Source organism: Ailuropoda melanoleuca, chromosome 12, assembly GCF_002007445.2.
Source record: "Ailuropoda melanoleuca isolate Jingjing chromosome 12, ASM200744v2, whole genome shotgun sequence".
NCBI classification, from domain to species: Eukaryota; Metazoa; Chordata; class Mammalia; order Carnivora; family Ursidae; genus Ailuropoda; species Ailuropoda melanoleuca.
This window is the reverse complement of record NC_048229.1, coordinates 35,414,181-35,426,550: the sequence shown is the minus strand read 5'-3', so window position 1 is coordinate 35,426,550 and position 12,370 is coordinate 35,414,181. Positions and strand designations below refer to the sequence as shown.

The 12,370-nt window shown below is 54.6% G+C and overlaps 1 protein-coding gene and 1 long non-coding RNA gene across 2 annotated transcripts; one reads left to right on the top strand and one right to left on the bottom strand.

The window, feature by feature from the left end:
* Positions 1-4,418: 4,418 nt before the first annotated feature.
* Positions 4,419-7,249, bottom strand: LOC105239617. The gene is made up of 4 exons (XR_004619284.1): positions 7,081-7,249; positions 6,408-6,536; positions 4,797-4,973; positions 4,419-4,485 (listed from the first exon to the last, which is right to left on the bottom strand). It is a non-coding gene; the product is annotated as an uncharacterized LOC105239617 (long non-coding RNA).
* A 14-nt stretch (positions 7,250-7,263) lies between these two features.
* On the top strand, positions 7,264-12,136 carry CADM4 (cell adhesion molecule 4; the record flags this gene model as incomplete). Its single annotated transcript, XM_002923948.4, has 8 exons — positions 7,264-7,417; positions 7,712-7,864; positions 8,115-8,249; positions 8,623-8,787; positions 8,924-9,014; positions 9,423-9,595; positions 10,430-10,558; positions 11,105-12,136. Coding segments are annotated over 8 exons (1,110 nt in total), but the record flags the coding sequence as incomplete, so codon positions are not given.
* Positions 12,137-12,370: the final 234 nt, after the last annotated feature.

Here is a 12,370-nt window from a genome sequence, read left to right as displayed (position 1 = left end):
CTGAAAGGGAACTCCAGCTCAGATCTCCCAAGGGGTTTCTGGCAAGTTGGGTGCAATTACAACACGCCCCCCCCCACTCCGCCCCTGCAGGGTTTGAGGCAAGCGAAGGGCAAAGCTGACCTCTCGCCCTGCACCTTGCCTTATTCTACAGTCTTCTGCCATTGCTCAGAACTTTCATTTCTTCCTTTCTCTGCAGCAGACATGCCACAATTTTCCAGACGAGCGCTTTGGTACCTTAACTACATTGCCATTCGGTTTTATTTTTCCTTCTTTCTTCTTTAGGCCCCAAAACCAGGTTCATAGAACCCTAGAACCAACGAGTCCAGTAAACAAAGAACTTGAGGGCATCTTAAAATATTGACATCTTCAGGATCCTAGAATCCCAAAGTCTTTAGAATCTTGATACCTTTAAAATTCTAGAACCTTGATAGTGTTAGGATTCTAGCCTCTTGACATCTTTAAAATTCTGAGAACTTGACCTCCGGGAGATCCTGAATCTTGACACCTCTGACATCTAGAATCTTGACAGCTTAGACTGTCACGGGATGGCTTCTCAGAATCAGAAGGTGGACTAAGATGACTGCCTACCCAGCCCAAGAATCTTTTCTCCAGCATTCCTGGGAGGTAGCTGGATAGGCTTGTTTCATTTTAAAGTTACTGCTTCCTGGCACCCTAATCCCTTCTGTAAACTTTCTCTAAATTAAGCGCGTAGGGCTTTACAAGTTGGGAGAGAGCTGGGTGTCATGGGGAGCCCTCTGGACTGGGAGCTGAGGGACCAGGCCTCTCTGGTGTAATTTTATGCCAGCCCCTGTCACTCCCTGAGCCTCATTTTCCCCTTCTGTACAGCATGCATCAGGGAGCTGGAGCACACGGTGTCAGAGGCCCTGTCTGCTTTCCTTCTCATTGGATATTTCTGAATGACCTTGGCCACCAGATCTTAGGGGTTGCCCATGGTCCCCACCTCATCTTCCTCTTCATCACCCCCTTCCTCCCTCTCCTTGGCCAGCCAGCACGAATGGGGACGGAAGATGGGGTCGCTTTATGCCCTTTCAAAAGCGAATTCTCTCCTTCCTGGCTTACACATCTGCCAAGAATACCGGAGAAGGGTGATGAGATTTATGCCGAAGGAAAGAAGGGCCCAGGGTGGGCAGGCAAGAGGAAGTGAGAAAGAGGGAGATACATTGCCTGCTCGGATGCACGCAGGCAGAACCAGAGACCCACAGGCCAGGGATTGGACAGAACTGAAAGGAGCGGAGGAAACAGATATCAAGATACAAAGACAAGACCGAGAGACTGTTAAGACTTAGGGGGCTTTGTAGAAGTGGGGGGGGGCTTGTTGATCCCAAATGTTTTTCTCCCAAGTGATTCACTTTTCCCTGCTAAAGTTCTGACAGACCACTCTGAGAGCAGGGGGGACCTTCCCCCCAATATGAGTCACCCCAGGGTGCAGGTCTTGGGAGGTTTCTGTCACTGACCCCCACCCACCCATGAGCCAGATGCCTGAGTCCCCAGAGCAGGGGTCAGGTTCTGCAATGGATTCCAAGACCTTAGACACAGCAGGGCTGGGGCCTGGGGTGGGTTAATGTCGTGCGAGCCTGGCCTGTCCCCGTCTTGGGGAACACAAAGGCAGCTTTCTCTCTCTGGGTGGGGGAGGTGAGGGGGGGCCTGGAGACAGTCAGACTTGCCAGCGCCCAATGGCCTGTGGCACCAAGACCCAAGCACCCACTGGTTCCTGCCAGGGCAGACCCCAGGCCCATACCAGGCCCACAAGTCCTCTGGGAACCAGGCACCAGGGCTCCTCTGCAGGCACTCAGTGGGGCAAGAGGGCAGTGCCAGAGCCTGGCCTCTCCAGGAGGGGTGAATAGGGGGCACTGGGGGTGGAGGATAGGACAGTGAGGGCTCAGTGCAGGCTTGCACCCTTCCCGGAGGGAGCAAGAATTCCCCCATGACCCCACACCCAGGGGGAACCTCCCACCCCCTGGCTGGGCCTGAGGCCCAGAATCTACGGAGTTCCGAATATCCCAGGAACGTGGGGGCCACAGGGGGCACTTTGTGTGTGAGGCTGCTGACTCACCCCTACGCCCCCACCTGATGCTTGGTCCCCAGATAGGAGGGGGACAGGGGGCTGGGGAAAGGCAGGACTGTGGTTCTGAGGGTTGGGGAACAGGGACCGGGAGTCAAGTTTCCGGGAGAGGAGGAGGCTGGGGGCCAGGACTCCTGGGCCTGAGGGAGGAGGGGCTGGGGTTTTAGACTCCCGGGTCTGCGGTAAAAGGCTAAGGGTCCTGGACATGTGTGTGTGTGCGGGGGGGAGCTGGGGGCTTGGACTTCTGGGTCTAAGGGGAGAAGAGGGCTGAGGGTCCATACTCCTAGGAATGGAGGTACAGACTACTGAGTCCTGGGAGAGGAAGGGGCTGGGGGTCCCACTCTAGGTTTCCGAGGGAGGAGGGGCTGGGACCCTGATGCCTAGGTCCTGCGAATACAGGCGCCTTCACAAGGCTGAGCTGGGGAAGAATTGATGCTTTGTGCTAGGATGTTCGGACTCCGCCATTGATGGGGGGCTGAGGGGGGGGTTCATTCAGGACGCAGGGATGTACCACCTCCCTAGGGGAGGAAGTGGGGGAAGGAGGCATGAAGCCATGAGCCCCCTGGGGAGCGGATACAGAGGGGGTGGCTGTGACCTTCCCGGAACCATGACCTTGAGACTCCCTTGGGTATTCGCTGACTCAGGACCCAGGAAGTGCTCCCCCCCACCCTGTTTAGTCTCCCTGGAAACATCCAGCAGCTGTGTACTCTGGACCCCTGGCTCCTGGGTTCTGAAGGAGGAGGGGGCTGGAAGCCCAGACTCCTGGGTTTGAAGGGGGAGAAGCCTGGGGCTCAGGACTTCTGGGTTGAAAGAGTAGGAGGAGGCTAAGAACCCAGACTCCTGGATCCTGATTGGAGAAGGGGGCTAGGAGCCTGGAGCCTGGATCCTGGGAGAAGAGGCAGTTGGGGGCTGGATTCCTGGGTCTAAGGGTGGAGAGAGGGCTGGATTCTGGGTCTCTACATATCACCTGCTCAGCCACTCTTTCCCAAGCCCTCCCCAGTCCCTTTTTCCAGGCACCATCCCCATGACGACTCCAGGCTGTCAACACAGTTTAAAGGGCCAGTGCCCCAGTCCCAAAAGCTTAGCCCTCTCAGACCAGAAAGTCCCGCCTCCCCACCCCCCAACCCCCCAACTCCAAAACAAAAGCTCCTGGGACGTTAATATTCCAGGCACAGACACTCTTGGTTACTACTCCTCAGGAGGGGGAGGGAACAAGACAAAAGCCCCCCACCCTCACCCCATGTGCACCCTCAAGCAGAAAGCAGAGGAATAATTGGGGGTGGAGGGCAGATGCAGAGGTCCTGATGGCTCCCAGGAGATGTTGAGTTTCTACCACTGACTTGCTTGGGACCCCTGAGCCTCATTCTCCACATCTGTAAAATGGGGGGCTAGCACTGGGTTAACCCTGAGGTCCAGGATCCATGGATAGGCTTCAGGATGGTTTTGGTTTGTTTGATTGTTTGTTTGTTTTAAGCACCAGAATGTGCAGGCAGGCCAGTTTTCATGTGCGTGGGCATGTTTCCGGACTTGTAATAACAGCAGCTTTGCAGGAAGGGCTCCCTGAGCTTCGGGCACTGGTATCAACCCCGTTTTACATAGAGGGCATCAGAAAAGTCACACCACTTGCCCAAGGTCACAAAGATGGCCAGTGGTCCAGCTGGGATCAAACCAGGTGTTTAGGAGGAGAATGATGATGTCACAAAGCCGTCATCGTGAGGCGGAAATGAAATCCTACCTGACACAAGCTATTCATTCGTCAATCTCCCAGACATGGACCAAGTCCCAGGCACCCTTCTAGGCACTAGGGGTGCAGTAGTAAAACCAAGGGATGACATCCTCTGACTCCATGGGGTGTATATTCTAGTGATAGGGGACAAACACAATAGACAAGTAAGCAAATTAAAAAAAGACTTCAGGGACATTTCTGTAGAAGGAACAGAACCAATGGCAATGACAGAGAAAGGGTTCTGGAGGTGGAGAGACGGGGTGTGAGTGGAGGTCTCCCTGAGGAGGTGTGGATGTGAGCAGAGACCCGACTGAGAGCAGGAGGGAGGCAGTTGTGAGAAGATCAAGGGCGAAGAACATTCCAGGCAGAGGGAAGTGCAAGGGCCCTGAGGTGGCCTTATGAGTCTGAGGAACATCAAGGCCAATGAACCTGGAGTGAAGGGAGCAGGGGGAGAGTGATTGGAACTGTGGTCAGGGAGGGGCCGGGCCACACAGCACCTTGGAGGCCCAGGGAAGGAGGCCAGATATTATTCTCAGTGTGATGGGTAGCCTTCAGAGCATTTTAAGCAGAGAGCTGCCTTGATCTGATTTACCTTCTTGAAAAATCCATCTGGCTGCTGTGTGGAGAATGGCCTGAGGGGAGGCAGGCATGGAAGCAGGGAGCCCCATGAGTAGCTCTTGAAGGTCAAGGTAAGAGATGGTGTCATCGGATGAGGGTGGCAGTAGAGGAGGTAAAACAAAGATGAGTTGATTTGGGATATGCTCTAGAGTAGATGGATAGATCTTGCTGATGGAATGGATGTGAGAGTGAGGGAGAGGTTTTTGGCCTGAGCAACTGGGATGGATGGTTGTGCTATTCAATGAGATTGAGAAAACATGGGGAGGAAAATATTTGGGGCCAGGATTGGACATGTTAAGCTTGATATTCCAGGAGGTGATAAATTAACCCCTAATAGTGGCTTAAATACACAAAGCATGATAGTCAAACCTAAGATGAGTCCAGAAGTAGGCATTCAGGGCTTTTGAGGCAGCTCCACATCATCACCGGAGACTCAGGCACCTTCCAGCTCTTAGTTCCACCATCGTCACTGTCCTTGTCCTCTTGTCAAAATGGCTGCCAGAACTCCAGGCATCACATCGTAGTTCCAGGCAGCATAAAGGTGACCTGGAAGAAAAAGGACTTGTCCCCTTTCTTTAGGAAGTCGTCCCAAAATTACCACATGAATTACCAGAGAAATTACTTTTCCTTATATCATATCGGACAAAACTTTATCACATAGCCTCACTTAGCTGCAAGGGAGTCTGGGAACTATCTTTTTCCGCTGGACACAGGGCATCCATAAATACAATCAGGGTTCTTTTACTAAGACGAAAAGAAGAAATATGGATGCTGGGTAGAAAGCTAGCTGTCTCTGCCTCCATCCTCCAGAATTAACCTTTTCTACCCCTCAGCATCCAAATCAGGTTACCCAGCCCTCTTACAGGGAACATAAGGCTTCTGATGGGCTATTACAGTGATTTGTGTCTACCTCCCTGTAAATCTGGAAGGCCTTCCAGGGCAGGGACCTCATCTGACTCATCTCCGGGCACCCAGCCCCTAAACACCTACCTACCACTCAGGAAACACTCGAATGAATGGGACAGAATGTAAGAGACACGAAGCTTTAGAAAGGTAAATAACCCCATCTGATCATGGCACTTCCCTTGTTTAAACACCTCCCGCCACTGACCTTCAGGATAAAAGCTCATCTCCTAGCTTGGCCTTTGTGGCCCTTCACTAGCACATCCCACAACCCCTCCTGCACTCAGTTCCTTCCACTCAGACAGCCAGGAGGAGACGTGGAATCGAACTCTGGAATTACAGAGAAGCTCTGGAGGCAGATCCCGCCCCCCACCCCTCTGACTACTACCTTCAGCAAGTCATTTTATCTCTCTGAACCAATTTTCCCATCTCTAAAATGGGAATTAAAAAAGCATGGGACTGATGCTTGTGCCTAATTTATTCGGGTATTGTGATGACGAGATGGAAATTGTATAGCTGATACCCTCATCACAGAGCCTGGCACCGCAAGTGCCTAATAAACACTAGCTACCATGATGTGGTTATGTTATTTTGAAGATGACCATGGCAATGATGATGGCAATGCTGATGCTGATTACTCCCAGCTCTGAGCTTTACTCTGGGCCGCTGCTTCTGCTGCAAATACCCCCTTACTAATCCCCTATCTTGCTTCTCTGTTGGGTTAATCAGGGTAGGTTAACTGCAATAACATGAGCCCTAAAATCTCAACGGCTTAACAAAAAAGTGAATTTCTCATTCGTGTCACAGTGCTGTGCAGGCAGGTCGCAGGGGACAGTCAGTCAGGGCCCCAGTCTCCTTCGAGCTTATGATTCTGTCCTCCTAAGGCTCCTTGGGGTGTTCTCCATTCAGCAAGAAGGATTTCGAGTGACAGGAGACAAGCTGGAAGGGGTGTCTCTCTGTTCCACCTACATCCTGTTGGCCAGAAATCAGTCACATGCCCCCAACTAAGTACAAGGGATCCTAGGAAATGTAGCCCAATCGTGTGTCATACCAGTTAACTTTAGTGGTGTAACAGACCTTCCAAATCGTGGTAGCTTGAAACAACAGTCGCGTTATTTGCTTATGATTCTGGGAGTCCTGAATTGGTCGGGCAGTTCTTCTCTTGGTCTCAGCTGGAGTCACTCATGTGGCTGCAGTCACCTGGAGCTGGAGGGGTCAGAATGGCCCCACTCACATGACTGGCAGTTGGAGCTGGCTCCTGGCTGGGCTTCTCTCTCCATGTCCCTTGCCCTCAGGAAAGCTAGTCTGTTTTCACCCGATGTTCTCAGGACAGCAAGAGGGCACGAATGGAAACTGCAAGGCTTGGGCTACAGAACTCATACAATATCACTTTTAGGAAATTCTGTTGGCCAAAGTAAGTCAAGGGGCCTGGTCAGATTCGCAGGGCCGGAGGGCCTCCTTAATAAGAGGAGGAGCGAAGTCAACTCACAAAGGACATGCACAGCAATGGGAAGAATATTGTGGCCATCTTTGTAGACAAACTACAACGTGTGCGCAGGTGTGAAAGATGGGATTTGGTGAGCACATAGCAGCTTCCCACACCTCGTGATCTCCTGCTCACTCTAAGATCTAGAGCCAGTGGAGCTTCCTTCCAGAACCTTCTCTGATCACCCATCTCCCTAGGCACCCTCAGTCTCCCTTTCCTCTGGGCTCCCAGTGTGCCCTGTGCTGCCCCCATTAAAGCACATACCACTGGCTCTTGACTGCAGACCCTCTGGAGCAGGTTTTCTCCATCTCCCAGAGTCCAGCCCTCAGGAAATGTTGGATGCGGTGAACTGAGGGAAAAGAAAGAGTTTGGAGGTTAGGATGGGAGAGGAACAGAGGGAGAGAGAGAAGAATGAATTGTAGCCCTCAACGAGTTTCTCTGTCTACTGGTCCAGGTGCTGGACAGGAAGTACAGACAGAGAACGTGACCGTGGCTGAGGGAGGGGTGGCCGAAATAACCTGCCGTCTGCACCAGTATGATGGGTCCATAGTTGTCATTCAGAACCCAGCGCGGCAGACCCTCTTCTTCAACGGCACCCGCGGTGAGTGCTGGAGAATCCTGACCCCTGTGTCCTGAAAGAGGACAGAGCAGAGAGTGTGGACTCTTGGGTCCTGACAGAGCATGGGGCTAGGGGTCTGGACTCCTGGTCCTGTAGGCAGGAGGGCCTGAATCATTCTGGGTCCGCAAGGGAGTAACTAGGTGGGCCCCTTAGACGCACGGGTATGGCCAGCTGGAGAGAGGACGCATAGCGCAAGTCCCTAAGCTCCTGGAGGAAGGGCGGGACCCCTGAGGCCAGGATTCCCCAGCTTCATCCCTTCCCGTTCATTCTGTCTAGCCCTGAAGGACGAGCGTTTCCAGCTTGAGGAGTTCTCCCCCCGCCGCGTGCGGATCCGGCTCTCAGATGCCCGCCTGGAGGACGAGGGGGGCTACTTCTGCCAGCTCTACACGGAGGATACCCACCACCAGATTGCCACGCTTACTGTATTGGGTAACTCCTCCCCCTCCTCAGATCCCCTCCTCCTTTCTCCTCTGCTTATCTCTTATCCTGAGACTTGATTTTTTAACCTGGTTGTTTTCTAACCTCCTGGACACCAGGCCCCAGTAAACACGGCTGGTCTTCCTGACCTCTAGCCTGTGTTTGACCTCTGCCACCCGGGACCCTTGTTCCACCTAGTTACTTTCAGTCCACCTCGGTGCCTCCGCTGACCGCCCCCCTTACCCCTTCCTCCCTACGGCAGTGGCCCCAGAGAATCCCGTGGTGGAGGTCCGGGAGCAGGCGGTGGAGGGAGGCGAGGTGGAGCTCAGTTGCCTAGTTCCGCGGTCCCGCCCTGCCGCCGTCCTGCGCTGGTACCGCGACCGCAAGGAGCTGAAAGGTACTACCTGGGATGGGGGCCGGGGCGGGGCGGGGCGAGAAGGGAGATGCCGGAGAGAGGTGGGACTGAGAGGACAGGGGTTGGAGAAGAGTGCGCCGGCGGACCGTGGCCACTCAATACGCCGCGGTGGAATGAACCGACAGAGGAGAGGGCGTGGGAGTGAAAGAGGGAGGAGCTTTGAGACGTGGCACCTGGGGCGGTGGGCTTGGTTCGGGGAGAGGCGTGGCTTGGAGGACTGGTATTGAGGCCTATGGATGAGGGGCGGAGCTTGGCAAATGACCTGCTTTGGTTTGGGCTGGGGGGCGGGGTGGGTACCCCCTCGGTGGGCGGAGCCAGAACCCTGTTCTGACAGCTTCCCCGCCTGGCCTGGCAGGAGTGAGCAGCGGCCAGGAAAATGGCAAGGTCTGGAGCGTGGCGAGCACAGTGCGGTTTCGTGTGGACCGCAAGGACGACGGCGGTATCGTCATCTGCGAGGCGCAGAACCAGGCGCTGCCCTCCGGACACAGCAAGCAGACGCAGTACGTGCTGGATGTGCAGTGTAAGTGCCCGGCGGGCCGGGACGCGGGAGTGTGGGGGACCGGAGGGTCCCGACGCGAGCCGCTTGCCCCCGGGAGGGTTTCCAGCCCCGTGTGATGACCCGGACCACCACTCTCCCATCTCACTTCCGCCTGCAGACTCTCCCACGGCCCGGATCCATGCCTCCCAAGCTGTGGTGAGGGAGGGAGACACGCTGGTGCTAACGTGTGCTGTAACGGGGAACCCCAGGTGAGCTCCTGGACCCGAGACTCCTGGGTCCTGACAAAAAGAAGACCGGGGACCTGGACACCTCTGTCTCGGGAAGGGGGACCGGAGAACAGAGGGGCCTGGGGCCCGGACTTCTGCGTCCTGAGGGAGGAGGAGTCTGGGGGTTTGGACTTGTGGATCTTGAAGAAGGAAGCTGTGGGGCCCTGGACTCCTGGATTCTGACGGTGGAACGGGCGGGGGTGGGGCGGGAGGCTGGGATTCTTGAGACTGGTGTTGGGTGGAAGCTGGGCCCGGGTCTGCAGGTTTTATTGGAAGGATAGGGCTAGTAAGGACCCTCTTATTTGGAGATGCTACGTATTTAGATTACTGAGAAGTCAGAATTGGATGTTGGCACCTGTGTCCCTCTCACTATACTTTACTGATGCCCAGGCCAAACCAGATCCGCTGGAACCGCGGGAATGAGTCTTTGCCAGAGCGGGCCGAGGCGGTCGGGGAGACGCTGACGCTGCCAGGCTTGGTATCAGCAGATAATGGCACCTACACTTGCGAGGCGTCGAACAAGCACGGCCACGCGAGGGCGCTCTATGTACTCGTGGTCTACGGTGAGGGCAGACAGGGGCCGGCCTGGGGGCGGGGCTCAAGGCAGGGGCGGGGCCTCAGAGGAGGTCTCCCGGCGTCCTGGGGGCGGGGCCTTGGGAATGGGCGAGCTGGATTGGATGGTTCGTGACCTGCCAAGGGTGTTTGAGGGGCCTGTGCAAAAGGTGATTCCTTGGGGTCAACAGCCAACAGAATTCCTGGAGTTCTGCGGCCAGATTGACCATCTGGGTTCACATTGGGCTCTGCAGCGTCCTGTTGCGGGTAACTTTGCTCCTTAGTTTCCTCATTGGTTAAGTGGAAATAAACAATAGCACCTACCTCATAGGGTTGTGAAGATTATATGAGCTAAATATATAAAGCGGTTGGAATGGCCCCTAGCACAAAATAAGTGTTATGTGGTTAGCCCTTATGACAGTGGGGCAGGAATTTTGGAAGTTGTTGGACCCTAGCTCAGCATTTTAAATACCTGGAGCATTGTAGACAAGATGGGAAGGGACTTGGACCTGAGGTTCCGTGGGTCACACAAGTCGAAAATAAAGGCATGTGCTGTTTCTGTTCTATGGGGAGTGGGGTGGGGGAAGGAAGTGGGATAGTATTGGCAAAAGGACTCAGGGGCTGGGTCGGATAGTGTACAAAGCAACACGCACGCATTCTTTGTGGAAGTGGAGCATCAGGAAAGAGTGGAGCCAGGACAAGGGGCCAGCGGTGGCAGTAATTTGAGGGGCGTGGCACGTAAAAGCGCGGTTAGTTGTGTGGACTGGTTTAAGAGCTCAGCCGCGATGGGGTCGGGCTGGGACCGTCCTCTGATGACCTGGTCCTGCGCCCTGTCTCTCTGGCAGACCCGGGTGCGGTGGTAGAGGCTCAGACGTCGGTGCCCTACGCCATTGTGGGCGGCATCCTGGCGCTACTGGTGTTTCTGATCATATGTGTGCTGGTGGGCATGGTCTGGTGCTCAGTACGGCAGAAGGGTGAGTGGGGGCGGGGCCTGAATTCAGCGAGGGGTGTGGTTGGTTGTGGGATCCGAAGGGGGCGGGGCCCAGAGCCAGGGTTGGAAAGAGGGCGGGCCTGTAGCCGAGGTGATAAGAGGGCGAAACCTTGATCCGGGATTTGAAATCTGGAGGGACCTGAGGCCAAGATTCCGAAAGGGCGGAACTTTCGGCCTCTACTCTAAAAAGAATGAAACGTTGAAGGCGAATTAAGGCCGTGGGTTTAAATAAAACAATTTATCTTCCTAATTGTTGGATTCGTTGGGAGCAGAGCAAGGGGACACCGCCAAGAGAATGGTTAAGGGTGGTCTTCCTGTGAACTTTTGGAGTCTTCCTAATTCTGCTTTTACCTCTTTCTCTGCCCCTGTTTTGCTATCCCCTGGACTTGATTCCCTCTCCCTGTATGTTCCGTTTCTCCCTCTTTCCTCGCCCGGTATGTCTTATCTGTCTCCATTTTCCTGTATATTTCTGTCCAACTCCTGGGTCCACATATATGTCGTCTCTGCCTGGGGGTCTGTCACCCCTCAGGCTCCTATCTGACCCACGAGGCCAGTGGCCTGGATGAGCAGGGAGAAGCAAGAGAAGCCTTTCTCAATGGCAGCGACGGACACAAGAGGAAAGAAGAATTCTTCATCTGACCCCACCTCCACCCAGGCTTGGTCCTGGTTCTGGGCTGGGGTCCACCCCACTGCCAGCTGCAAAGACATTTACCAGAGTCTGGGATGGTGGGCTTCTCCCCCCACCACTAACACCTCAGACACTTGGGCAGGGATGGGGGTGTCGGATCCCGGGTCTCTACAAGGGCCCAGAGGTCTGGGCCCCCCAGGGGGCAGGGGCCAAAGGTCCAGACCCCCCACGTCCAGGGAGGGCGGTAGGGATTGGGTTGGGGGAAGATAACTGGGGGAAGGCCAGGGCCCCTAGGCTGCAGAACCAGGTCTTGTGGGGAGGGGGTCAGATTCTGGGAAGGGTGGGGTGGGCAGGGAAGGGGAACACAGATTTCTTTGGGGGTCCCAGACCCCATGCCAGCCATTGTAGGAGTTCCACAGAGCTCTGGGCACCTCTTTGCAAAGCCATGTTTGCACGGTGGGGGTAAGGGTGGGGGGAGGGCATGGAAACAGGGATTCTGTGTCTTTGTGTCATAACTTTGATGGGGGCAGTGAGGAAGACAGCCTCAACCCTTTTCTCCAATCCCCAGGTTCCTGGGCTCCCCTTCCCTCCACCTCCTCCCCCCATATCTGTCCTATCCATATTCGTCTCTCTGTCCACCCACTCCTGGGGGGGCCTTCCCCATCTCTCCTCCAGGCCCTCCAGGGAGAGGGAAAGGAGTTTGGGGGGGTGCGTTGGTCTCTATGGTTTTATATATAATATATTAAAAAAATTAAAAATCTGTATGAAAATATCAGATTGCACCCCCCTCCCCTCATTCCTGGCTTTTGCCCCCTTTTTCTTGTAAAAAAACAAAAAACAAAAAAACAAAACAAAACACATTTTGTACAGGGAGGGGAATGGGGAGGGGGTTTGGCAATCCCACTAACCACCATTAAACTGAGGAGAGAACAAGTGTCTGGGGTGGCTGTGTGTCTGTCCCTCTGCCCAGAGCTGCACTATGTTGGGAGGGGAACTGAACTAAGGGAGGGAGGAGGGAGAGGAGTAAGATGGTTGCTGGTGGACAGTACAAGCCAGGAGAGTGTCCTTACCTCTTCAAGGGCACCTCTCCTCTTCCAAGAAATGTTTGAGTTTTGTTTTTTTTTTTCCTGGCCACTCCACCACCAAAAGTCACTGAGTCTTGTCTCT